At 46.7% G+C, this 13,136-nt stretch overlaps 1 protein-coding gene across 2 annotated transcripts in view; it reads right to left on the bottom strand.

Moving 5' to 3' along the window:
• MUC5AC (mucin 5AC, oligomeric mucus/gel-forming) overlaps window positions 1-13,136 on the bottom strand; it is a 67,753-nt gene that overhangs the window by 17,281 nt on the left and 37,336 nt on the right. For both annotated transcript variants that reach the window (XM_072985636.2, XM_072985637.2), the window contains exons 31-33: window positions 1,913-13,039; window positions 1,545-1,732; window positions 176-347 (exon numbers count right to left, since the gene is read on the bottom strand). In XM_072985636.2, coding sequence (XP_072841737.2) covers window positions 176-347; window positions 1,545-1,732; window positions 1,913-13,039 — 11,487 coding nt within the window. The remainder of the gene's footprint in view (window positions 1-175; window positions 348-1,544; window positions 1,733-1,912; window positions 13,040-13,136) is intronic.

The raw sequence follows: 13,136 nt of genomic DNA, 5'->3' as shown, positions 1-13,136 counted from the left end.
TGGTTCCCACTTGTCTGGGACAGGATTTGATGATAGGATCCCGTCCAGCTCTGCATTTCTAAGGTCCAAAGGTAAGCATTCTTTTGATACTCCCTCCCCCTGCAACCTATGACCTATGATAAAAAATATGACCTTACTGCCATAAGACTCACTTTAGGGATTCATTTGCACTTACATTCACATTGATACTGGTAACAACAACCATCTTCACTGAAGACTTTTATTGGTGGGTATCCATTTGCACATTCAATGTGCCGTACTTCTGGACATTTCACATGGCTTACAGCAATTTTGTTGTTTCCTTCACAAGTTGAATTGACGCAGTTTGCTATCCGTGTCTCACCCACCTGGAAAGAGGAAGTCATGTCACTAGTGAAGCATTCAATTAGGCCTGGGTAACTATGCACATCTGTGTCCCATTAAAGTGAGACAAATATTTATTGTGTGTGAAGGAAAGAGGTCCATATTTCGTCTTCCTTTTCAGAAGCACATGTGTTGGTCTTGTTCTTTTGATTTGTATCCTCTTCTCAAGAATACAAGCAAGGGGCACAAGACAACCTAGTTATTCCATTACACTCCTGTATTACACATTTAAAATCCCAAAATCACCTCTGAATTTTCCTATCTGCAGAATGTAGCTTCTTAAAATAGCCATCTTACTTTGTCTGGCTTACATACATATGCAGGTTTGTAGTCAATTACACCTACTCTGGCCCCTTTCAAGGATGGCTATCCATTTACAATGTTTCTGAGAAGAGATATAGCCATATAATATGGTGCTTTATTTAATGTGGGAACCTGAAGTGACAATCAAATATTAATGTAAGAAACAAAATTGTCAGCCATTCTAATTTTGAAAAGCTTTTGAAGAGTACTTGTCAAATAGCTGATGAGGTTGAATGGCCAGCATATTGCATACCTACCACAGGAACGTACTGAGAAATGTTTGTATTGAAACAAAACTACCGACAGACGATGTAGGAGCTTCTCCTTAACAATGGGAGAGACTACTAACTAGGTAAAAAAATAACTTAAAAAAAGAAAAGTAATTACCTTGAAGAGAAAAGTTTTTTAAAAGCAAAAGACAGGTAAGACCTCTTGCTGAAAGAGAACTTTACAAATTATTTTTTAAAAAATGAAAGGTCCTGGTGGCCACTAACGTAGGGAGAAGCAAAAATGAAGAGAACTGAGTCAGGGAAAAGAGATGACATAAAGAAAAGAGTGCTCTTACTGGTTTTTAAAAAACTTCAATGATAAGAGAGACAGTCATCATTGCCCCACTACCCTACTATTCAGTAACTCTATAGGTTGCTGGGCACGTAGCCTGTCAAGTTCTTCCATACAATAATGTGGAGGAGAACTTAGCCTGTTTCCTCAAATTGTGTCACTGAGGTTATACCACCATCTAATATACTACTCCACCAATAAGATTATGATGATGAGTACCCTGCCCTTGGAGGTGGCTACATGCTCATAACCCATAAATTTATGAATTAATTCTTAACAGCCAGTAGTTGAAAAGAAGATGAAAAAGAAAATGGTACCTTCATGGGTGGTTTATTATCAGGACAGCCAACTATGGCGGTAGTGGGAGTTGTGGTTTGTACTGTTGGAGTTGGTTTCGGTGTTGTTAATGGGCATGGCCCTTTGGATCTCTCAACAGTACACTGCTTGCCACAAACGGCATGGTAAATACAACCATCACTATCTGTTTTGTTGTAAATAGTTGAACCTGCAAAAACACACAAAAAATGATAAGAGAAGTGAAGTCCTATGTACATTGCAAGGTAAGTATTCAACATCTGGGATTACATTTCAGAAGGATATAGTCCAATTGCCTGAAAAGAGGCAGATAGAGATTTTAAATTCGGCAGAACTATTCAATTCAATAAATAACAACTTCATTACATACCAGGCTTAACTAGAAGCTCTCCAATTTTGCAGAAACATGGAGTTGTGGCGGTTGGTGTTATTTTTGGTGTAGTTATTGGTGCAGAAGTACTAATTGCAACAGACGTGGTAACAGGAACTGTAGTGGCTGTTGTAGCAGTAGTAGGGAGAGGTGGGGCAGGAGTAGTTATGCACTCTGGATTTGCTGTACAACACAACACCCTGATCTCATAGTTCAAGCATTGCTTAGATTTCCCAGTTTGGTCGGCATTGTGGCACACCAGTCCAGATTTGACATCACAACTGACCACTTGTCCCAATTGGTCAATGCTTAAATCGGGGTGACTTTCAGCCCTACACTGAATATTTTCGGGTTTGCTGCAGATTTTGCCTCCTGCCGCTTCAATCTTGTTATAGGTTTCAATGTCTCCGCCGCTAGGTCCAGAAGTGGGGTAGTCAAAATCAAACCACTGCGACCACTGGCAGGTGATGGGTGCACATGTTGTTGTTGTTGGTACCGTGGTTGTCCCTTCTGTTGTAGTTGCCAGTGGGGTAGTAGTGGGCAAAGGAGTTGTGCTCAGTCTTGGAGTTGTGGTACTGATGGTAGTAGATGTTGTGGCAGCCCTGCTCTCTCGGGTGGTGGCACTGGTGGTGGTGGCAGCTGTTGTCTTTGTTGTGGTGGATTCTGCTGTTGTTGTCACTGGCTTGGTTTCCACTGTGGTGGAGGTGGTTGGGACTGGTGTAGTTGGTGGAGTAGTAGTGGTGGTGGTGGGGAGAGGTGGGGCAGGAGTAGTTATGCAGTCTGGATTTGCTGTACAACACAACACCCTGATCTCATAGTTCAAGCACTGCTTAGATTTCCCAGTTTGGTCCGCATTGTGGCACACCAGTCCAGATTTGACATCACAACTGACCACTTGACCCAATTGGTCAATGCTTAAATCGGGGTGACTTTCAGCCCTACACTGAATATTTTCGGGTTTGCTGCAGATTTTGCCTCCTGCCGCTTCAATCTTGTTATAGGTTTCAATGTCTCCGCCGCTAGGTCCAGAAGTGGGGTAGTCAAAATCAAACCACTGCGACCACTGGCAGGTGATGGGTGCACATGTTGTTGTTGTTGGTACCGTGGTTGTCCCTTCTGTTGTAGTTGCCAGTGGGGTAGTAGTGGGCAAAGGAGTTGTGCTCAGTCTTGGAGTTGTGGTGCTGATGGTAGTAGATGTTGTGGCAGCCCTGCTCTCTCGGGTGGTGGCACTGGTGGTGGTGGCAGCTGTTGTCTTTGTTGTGGTGGATTCTGCTGTTGTTGTCACTGGCTTGGTTTCCACTGTGGTGGAGGTGGTTGGGACTGGTGTAGTTGGTGGAGAAGTAGTAGTAGTGGTGGTGGTAGTGGTGGTGGGGAGAGGTGGGGCAGGAGTAGTTATGCACTCTGGATTTGCTGTACAACACAACACCCTGATCTCATAGTTCAAGCACTGCTTAGATTTCCCAGTTTGGTCCGCATTGTGGCACACCAGTCCAGATTTGACATCACAACTGACCACTTGACCCAATTGGTCAATGCTTAAATCGGGGTGACTTTCAGCCCTACACTGAATATTTTCGGGTTTGCTGCAGATTTTGCCTCCTGCTGCTTCAATCTTGTTATAGGTTTCAATGTCTCCGCCGCTAGGTCCAGAAGTGGGGTAGTCAACATCAAACCACTGCGACCACTGGCAGGTGATGGGTGCACATGTTGTTGTTGTTGGTACCGTGGTTGTCCCTTCTGTTGTAGTTGCCAGTGGGGTAGTAGTGGGCAAAGGAGTTGTGCTCAGTCTTGGAGTTGTGGTGCTGATGGTAGTAGATGTTGTGGCAGCCCTGCTCTCTCGGGTGGTGGCACTGGTGGTGGTGGCAGCTGTTGTCTTTGTTGTGGTGGATTCTGCTGTTGTTGTCACTGGCTTGGTTTCCACTGTGGTGGAGGTGGTTGGGACTGGTGTAGTTGGTGGAGTAGTAGTGGTGGTGGTGGGGAGAGGTGGGGCAGGAGTAGTTATGCACTCTGGATTTGCTGTACAACACAACACCCTGATCTCATAGTTCAAGCACTGCTTAGATTTCCCAGTTTGGTCCGCATTGTGGCACACCAGTCCAGATTTGACATCACAACTGACCACTTGACCCAATTGGTCAATGCTTAAATCGGGGTGACTTTCAGCCCTACACTGAATATTTTCGGGTTTGCTGCAGATTTTGCCTCCTGCCGCTTCAATCTTGTTGTACGTTTCAATGTCTCCACCGCTAGGTCCAGAAGTGGGATAGTCAACATCAAACCACTGTGACCACTGGCAGGTGATGGGTGCACATGTTGTTGTTGTTGGTACCGTGGTTGTCCCTTGTGTTGTAGTTGCCAGTGGGGTAGTAGTGGGCAAAGGAGTTGTGCTCAGTCTTGGAGTTGTGGTGCTGATGGTAGTAGATGTTGTGGCAGCCCTGCTCTCTCGGGTGGTGGCACTGGTGGTGGTGGCAGCTGTTGTCTTTGTTGTGGTGGATTCTGCTGTTGTTGTCACTGGCTTGGTTTCCACTGTGGTGGAGGTGGTTGGGACTGGTGTAGTTGGTGGAGTAGTAGTGGTGGTGGTGGTGGTGGTGGGGAGAGGTGTGGCAGGAGTAGTTATGCACTCTGGATTTGCTGTACAACACAACACCCTGATCTCATAGTTGAAACACTGTTTAAATTTCCCAGGTTGATTTGCATTGTGGCACACCAGTCCAGATTTGACATCACAACTGACCACTTGACCCAATTGGTCAATGCTTAAATCGGGGTGACTTTCAGCCCTACACTGAATATTTTCGGGTTTGCTGCAGATTTTGCCTCCTGCCGCTTCAATCTTGTTATAGGTTTCAATGTCTCCACCGCTAGGTCCAGAAGTGGGGTAGTCAACATCAAACCACTGTGACCACTGGCAGGTGATGGGTGCACATGTTGTTGTTGTTGGTACCGTGGTTGTCCCTTGTGTTGTAGTTGCCAGTGGGGTAGTAGTGGGCAAAGGAGTTGTGCTCAGTCTTGGAGTTGTGGTGCTGATGGTAGTAGATGTTGTGGCAGCCCTGCTCTCTCGGGTGGTGGCACTGGTGGTGGTGGCAGCTGTTGTCTTTGTTGTGGTGGATTCTGCTGTTGTTGTCACTGGCTTGGTTTCCACTGTGGTGGAGGTGGTTGGGACTGGTGTAGTTGGTGGAGTAGTAGTGGTGGTGGTGGTGGTGGTGGGGAGAGGTGTGGCAGGAGTAGTTATGCACTCTGGATTTGCTGTACAACACAACACCCTGATCTCATAGTTGAAACACTGTTTAAATTTCCCAGGTTGATTTGCATTGTGGCACACCAGTCCAGATTTGACATCACAACTGACCACTTGACCCAATTGGTCAATGCTTAAATCGGGGTGACTTTCAGCCCTACACTGAATATTTTCGGGTTTGCTGCAGATTTTGCCTCCTGCCGCTTCAATCTTGTTATAGGTTTCAATGTCTCCACCGCTAGGTCCAGAAGTGGGGTAGTCAACATCAAACCACTGTGACCACTGGCAGGTGATGGGTGCACATGTTGTTGTTGTTGGTACCGTGGTTGTCCCTTGTGTTGTAGTTGCCAGTGGGGTAGTAGTGGGCAAAGGAGTTGTGCTCAGTCTTGGAGTTGTGGTGCTGATGGTAGTAGATGTTGTGGCAGCCCTGCTCTCTCGGGTGGTGGCACTGGTGGTGGTGGCAGCTGTTGTCTTTGTTATGGTGGATTCTGCTGTTGTTGTCACTGGCTTGGTTTCCACTGTGGTGGAGGTGGTTGGGACTGGTGTAGTTGGTGGAGTAGTAGTGGTGGTGGTGGTGGTGGTGGGGAGAGGTGTGGCAGGAGTAGTTACGCACTCTGGATTTGCTGTACAACACAACACCCTGATCTCATAGTTCAAGCACTGCTTAGATTTCCCAGTTTGGTCCGCATTGTGGCACACCAGTCCAGATTTGACATCACAACTGACCACTTGACCCAATTGGTCAATGCTTAAATCGGGGTGACTTTCAGCCCTACACTGAATATTTTCGGGTTTGCTGCAGATTTTGCCTCCTGCCGCTTCAATCTTGTTATAGGTTTCAATGTCTCCACCGCTAGGTCCAGAAGTGGGGTAGTCAACATCAAACCACTGTGACCACTGGCAGGTGATGGGTGCACATGTTGTTGTTGTTGGTACCGTGGTTGTCCCTTGTGTTGTAGTTGCCAGTGGGGTAGTAGTGGGCAAAGGAGTTGTGCTCAGTCTTGGAGTTGTGGTGCTGATGGTAGTAGATGTTGTGGCAGCCCTGCTCTCTCGGGTGGTGGCACTGGTGGTGGTGGCAGCTGTTGTCTTTGTTGTGGTGGATTCTGCTGTTGTTGTCACTGGCTTGGTTTCCACTGTGGTGGAGGTGGTTGGGACTGGTGTAGTTGGTGGAGTAGTAGTGGTGGTGGTGGTGGTGGTGGGGAGAGGTGGGGCAGGAGTAGTTACGCACTCTGGATTTGCTGTACAACACAACACCCTGATCTCATAGTTCAAGCACTGCTTAGATTTCCCAGTTTGGTCCGCATTGTGGCACACCAGTCCAGATTTGACATCACAACTGACCACTTGTCCCAATTGGTCAATGCTTAAATCGGGGTGACTTTCAGCCCTACACTGAATATTTTCGGGTTTGCTGCAGATTTTGCCTCCTGCCGCTTCAATCTTGTTATAGGTTTCAATGTCTCCACCGCTAGGTCCAGAAGTGGGATAGTCAACATCAAACCACTGTGACCACTGGCAGGTGATGGGTGCACATGTTGTTGTTGTTGGTACCGTGGTTGTCCCTTGTGTTGTAGTTGCCAGTGGGGTAGTAGTGGGCAAAGGAGTTGTGCTCAGTCTTGGAGTTGTGGTGCTGATGGTAGTAGATGTTGTGGCAGCCCTGCTCTCTCGGGTGGTGGCACTGGTGGTGGTGGCAGCTGTTGTCTTTGTTGTGGTGGATTCTGCTGTTGTTGTCACTGGCTTGGTTTCCACTGTGGTGGAGGTGGTTGGGACTGGTGTAGTTGGTGGAGAAGTAGTAGTAGTGGTGGTGGTAGTGGTGGTGGGGAGAGGTGGGGCAGGAGTAGTTATGCACTCTGGATTTGCTGTACAACACAACACCCTGATCTCATAGTTCAAGCACTGCTTAGATTTCCCAGTTTGGTCCGCATTGTGGCACACCAGTCCAGATTTGACATCACAACTGACCACTTGACCCAATTGGTCAATGCTTAAATCGGGGTGACTTTCAGCCCTACACTGAATATTTTCGGGTTTGCTGCAGATTTTGCCTCCTGCCGCTTCAATCTTGTTGTACGTTTCAATGTCTCCGCCGCTAGGTCCAGAAGTGGGGTAGTCAACATCAAACCACTGCGACCACTGGCAGGTGATGGGTGCACATGTTGTTGTTGTTGGTACCGTGGTTGTCCCTTCTGTTGTAGTTGCCAGTGGGGTAGTAGTGGGCAAAGGAGTTGTGCTCAGTCTTGGAGTTGTGGTGCTGATGGTAGTAGATGTTGTGGCAGCCCTGCTCTCTGGGGTGGTGGCACTGGTGGTGGTGGCAGCTGTTGTCTTTGTTGTGGTGGATTCTGCTGTTGTTGTCACTGGCTTGGTTTCCACTGTGGTGGAGGTGGTTGGGACTGGTGTAGTTGGTGGAGTAGTAGTGGTGGTGGTAGTGGTGGTGGGGAGAGGTGGGGCAGGAGTAGTTATGCACTCTGGATTTGCTGTACAACACAACACCCTGATCTCATAGTTCAAGCACTGCTTAGATTTCCCAGTTTGGTCCGCATTGTGGCACACAAGTCCAGATTTGACATCACAACTGACCACTTGTCCCAATTGGTCAATGCTTAAATCGGGGTGACTTTCAGCCCTACACTGAATATTTTCGGGTTTGCTGCAGATTTTGCCTCCTGCCGCTTCAATCTTGTTGTACGTTTCAATGTCTCCACCGCTAGGTCCAGAAGTGGGATAGTCAACATCAAACCACTGTGACCACTGGCAGGTGATGGGTGCACATGTTGTTGTTGTTGGTACCGTGGTTGCCCCTTGTGTTGTAGTTGCTAGTGGGGTAGTAGTGGGCAAAGGAGTTGTGCTCAGTCTTGGAGTTGTGGTGCTGATGGTAGTAGATGTTGTGGCAGCCCTGCTCTCTCGGGTGGTGGCACTGGTGGTGGTGGCAGCTGTTGTCTTTGTTGTGGTGGATTCTGCTGTTGTTGTCACTGGCTTGGTTTCCACTGTGGTGGAGGTGGTTGGGACTGGTGTAGTTGGTGGAGAAGTAGTAGTAGTGGTGGTGGTAGTGGTGGTGGGGAGAGGTGGGGCAGGAGTAGTTATGCACTCTGGATTTGCTGTACAACACAACACCCTGATCTCATAGTTCAAGCACTGCTTAGATTTCCCAGTTTGGTCCGCATTGTGGCACACAAGTCCAGATTTGACATCACAACTGACCACTTGTCCCAATTGGTCAATGCTTAAATCGGGGTGACTTTCAGCCCTACACTGAATATTTTCGGGTTTGCTGCAGATTTTGCCTCCTGCCGCTTCAATCTTGTTGTACGTTTCAATGTCTCCACCGCTAGGTCCAGAAGTGGGATAGTCAACATCAAACCACTGTGACCACTGGCAGGTGATGGGTGCACATGTTGTTGTTGTTGGTACCGTGGTTGCCCCTTGTGTTGTAGTTGCTAGTGGGGTAGTAGTGGGCAAAGGAGTTGTGCTCAGTCTTGGAGTTGTGGTGCTGATGGTAGTAGATGTTGTGGCAGCCCTGCTCTCTCGGGTGGTGGCACTGGTGGTGGTGGCAGCTGTTGTCTTTGTTGTGGTGGATTCTGCTGTTGTTGTCACTGGCTTGGTTTCCACTGTGGTGGAGGTGGTTGGGACTGGTGTAGTTGGTGGAGAAGTAGTAGTAGTGGTGGTGGTAGTGGTGGTGGGGAGAGGTGGGGCAGGAGTAGTTATGCACTCTGGATTTGCTGTACAACACAACACCCTGATCTCATAGTTCAAGCACTGCTTAGATTTCCCAGTTTGGTCCGCATTGTGGCACACCAGTCCAGATTTGACATCACAACTGACCACTTGACCCAATTGGTCAATGCTTAAATCGGGGTGACTTTCAGCCCTACACTGAATATTTTCGGGTTTGCTGCAGATTTTGCCTCCTGCCGCTTCAATCTTGTTGTACGTTTCAGTGTCTCCGCCGCTAGGTCCAGAAGTGGGGTAGTCAACATCAAACCACTGCGACCACTGGCAGGTGATGGGTGCACATGTTGTTGTTGTTGGTACCGTGGTTGTCCCTTCTGTTGTAGTTGCCAGTGGGGTAGTAGTGGGCAAAGGAGTTGTGCTCAGTCTTGGAGTTGTGGTGCTGATGGTAGTAGATGTTGTGGCAGCCCTGCTCTCTCGGGTGGTGGCACTGGTGGTGGTGGCAGCTGTTGTCTTTGTTGTGGTGGATTCCGCTGTTGTTGTCACTGGCTTGGTTTCCACTGTGGTGGAGGTGGTTGGGACTGGTGTAGTTGGTGGAGAAGTAGTAGTAGTAGTGGTGGTGGTGGTGGTGGTGGGGAGAGGTGGGGCAGGAGTAGTTATGCACTCTGGATTTGCTGTACAACACAACACCCTGATCTCATAGTTCAAGCACTGCTTAGATTTCCCAGTTTGGTCCGCATTGTGGCACACCAGTCCAGATTTGACATCACAACTGACCACTTGTCCCAATTGGTCAATGCTTAAATCGGGGTGACTTTCAGCCCTACACTGAATATTTTCGGGTTTGCTGCATATTTTGCCTCCTGCCGCTTCAATCTTGTTATAGGTTTCAATGTCTCCACCGCTAGGTCCAGAAGTGGGATAGTCAACATCAAACCACTGGGACCACTGGCAGGTGATGGGTGCACATGTTGTTGTTGTTGGTACCGTGGTTGTCCCTTCTGTTGTCCTTGTTGTTGCCACTGGGGTAGTAATGGGTAAAGGAGTTGTGCTCAGTCTTGGAGTTGTGGTACTGATGGTAGTAGATGTTGTGGCAGCCCTGCTCTCTCGGGTGGTGGCACTGGTGGTGGTGGCAGCTGTTGTCTTTGTTGTGGTGGATTCTGCTGTTGTTGTCACTGGCTTGGTTTCCACTGTGGTGGAGGTGGTTGGGACTGGCGTAGTTGGTGGAGTAGTAGTAGTGGCTTTGGTTGTCCCTTCTGTTGTCCTTGTAGTTGCAACTGGGGTAGTAGTGGGTAAAGGTGTTGTGCTCAGTCTTGGAGTTGTGGTACTGATGGTAGTAGATGTTGTGGCAGCCCTACTTTCTTGGGTGGTGGTACTTGTGGTGGTGGCAGCTGTTGTCTTTGTTGTGGTGGATTCTGCTGTTGTTGTCACTGGCTTGGTTTCCACTGTGGTGGAGCTGGTTGGGACTGGTGTAGTTGTTGGAGTAGTAGTAGTGGCTGTGGTTGTCCCTTCTGTTGTCCTTGTAGTTGCAACTGGGGTAGTAGTGGGTAAAGGTGTTGTGCTCAGTCTTGGAGTTGAGGTACTGATGGTAGTAGATGTTGTGGCGGCCCTACTCTCTCGGGTGGTAGTACCCGTGGTGGTGGCAGTTGTTGTCTTTGTCATGGTGGATTCTGCTGTTGTTGTCACTGGCTTGGTTTCCACTGTGGTGGAAGTGGTTGGGACTGGTGTAGTCGGTGTAGTAAGAGTAGCAGCAGTGGTGGTGGTCGTGGTGGTGGTGGGGAGAGGTGGGGCAGGAGTAGTTCTGCATTCTGGATTCTCTTTACAACACCATACCCTGATCTCATAGTTCAAGCACTGCTTAGATTTCCCTGTTTGATCTGCATTGTTGCATATCAGTCCAAAATTAACATCACACTCAACAACCTGTCCCACTTCCTTAATGCTTAGATCTGGATAATTTTCAGCTCTGCACTGGATGTCTAATGGTTTGGAACAGATTTTGCCTCCTGCTGTCCGGATGTTATTGTACGTTTCAATGTCTCCTCCTTTTGGTCCAGTGGTAGGGTAGTCAATGTCAAACCACTGGGACCACTGGCAGGTGACTGGTGCACATGTTGATGTTTGCAACGTAGTTATCTTTTGTGTTGTAATTGGCGGAGATGTCGTAGTGGACAGACTTGTTTTTGGTCTGGAAGTTGTTGTGATCCTAGTTTCAGTTGTGAGTTCCTTTGTTTGTCTTGTGGTAGTGGTTTTAGCAATTGGCTTTGTTGTGCTAGTTTCAGGTATTGTAGTCGTCACTAGTTTGGTTGTTCGTGTTGGTGCTGTACTAGTTGTTGAGATTTTAGTGGTCATTGGTGGAGTTGTTTTCTCAGTGACAGTTGTTTCTGGAGGCTTTGTTGCAATGGTTGTTGTTGACTCTACTTGTTTTGCGGTAGATGGCTCTTGAGTTGTTCGAATTTGTGTCACAATTGATCTTGGTGTAGTGGGAGTTGCTAATGTCGTTGTGGTAGTCTCTGGAAGTGTTGTTGCCTTTGTTGTTGTAATAATTGTACTAGTTATTTTTGAGGTTGAAGTTGGATGTGTTGGTGTTACTTTTGTGCTGGTTGAACATGGTACTACAATTTGTTTGCAGCATTCAATTCTGATCTCATAATTGTAACAAATTGGTGGAAGTTGGTCTTTGTTATAACATATTAATCCTTCTGTTTTACTACATATGACTTTTTGCTCTAATTCTGCTAGTGGTGTATTAGGGTATCTTTCTGCTCTGCATTCAACATTCTTTGGTGTCTGACAAACTTTGTATCCTTTGGCTCTTATATTTTTAAATGTATCAAAGTCTCCATCATCAGGTGCAGATCCTGGATAACTAATATCATACCACTGGGACCATTCACAGACTTCTTCGGTACATGCTTCACTTGTAGAGGGAAGTGTTGTTGAAGGTGTTGTACTTTCTGTTCGTTTTGTTGTTGTTGGCACAATTGTTGTTGATTCTGTTGTTGGTAGATGTGTTGAAACTGGAGATGATGTTGTGGTTAGAACTGTTGTTTCAGAAGTTGTTGGTATTGCACTTGTAACCGTTGTAATCTGTGGAGTTGTTATCTTAGTTGTGGGTGAGGTTGTAAATTGAGTGGTAGAAGGTTTGGTTGTTTCTGTTGTAGCTTCTGGAGTTGTGGTAGTTGTGTGTATAGCAGTAGTAGATGTTAATTTAGTACTAGGAATAGTTGTTGTAAGTGTTGTGGTTTCTGGAATGGATGAAGTGCTCGGTGTAGTTGGTTTAGTTGTAACTACTGAAGTAGTTGTTGAAGTTGTAACGGGTAAAGATGTTGCTGAAACTGTTGTGTCTGCAACTGTAGTTTCTGGAGTAGTGGTCAAGCAAACTGTATCACAGCAGTAGACTTTGATTTGATAGTTGTAGCACACTTGCAGTATTCCTGTCTGATCTTCATTTCTGCAAATAAGGCCAAGTGACACATTGCACTGGACTATTTGATCAATTTCATCAATTTTCTTCTCAGGGAATTTCTCTGCCCTGCATTCTATACGTTCAGGTTTTTTACAGATACCTTTTCCTGCAGCTTTAATAATGTCATATGTTTCAATATCCCCTTTATTGTCCAATGTAGGAAAAGACACATCATACCATTCTGTCCATTTACATATGGGTTTACACTGAGTTGGACTGGTTACTTCTGTAGTAGGAGGAACAGTTTCTGTGGTAGATTTCACAGTCCCAGTGGATGTAGTCACTGTTGTTGGGAGTGTAGTTGAGATTCTCGTGGTTTCTGTAACTGGAGTTGTAGAAATAATTGTAGTAGCCAATGTGGTAGTTGGTGTTGTGGTTGTTTTAGGAGTTGAAGGGACTGTAGTAATTTCAGGTGAGGATGGAGGAATATAACCACATGGTACAAAGCTACAACACAGGATTCTGATTTGATAATTATAGCAGCTCATTGAAGGCTGGTCTTTGTTGTAACAGATCAGTCCCACTGTTTTATCGCATTCCACTTTTTGGCCTAGTTCACTCAATGGTGTACTGGGAAATTTTTCTGCTCTGCATTGAATAGCTTTTGGAGTTTTGCAGATTTTATATCCTTTAGTTCTCAGATTATCCAAGGTGTCAAAATCTCCTTCATCATTTCCAGAACCTGGCTGACTCCCATCATACCACTGTGACCACCGGCAAGCTTCCTGAACGCACTGGGAAGTAGCTGAAGGCACTGTAGATGGAGGAAGAAAAACATAAATCAGTACAATCTGGGTTCCTGATTATATTTTATTTTTATTCAAGTCAAGCATCTAACTTCAGAGGCTACT

This window comes from Pogona vitticeps, chromosome 1 (assembly GCF_051106095.1).
Source record: "Pogona vitticeps strain Pit_001003342236 chromosome 1, PviZW2.1, whole genome shotgun sequence".
In the NCBI taxonomy this organism is placed as follows: domain Eukaryota; kingdom Metazoa; phylum Chordata; class Lepidosauria; order Squamata; family Agamidae; genus Pogona; species Pogona vitticeps.
This window is presented reverse-complemented; position numbering and strand designations above follow the sequence as displayed.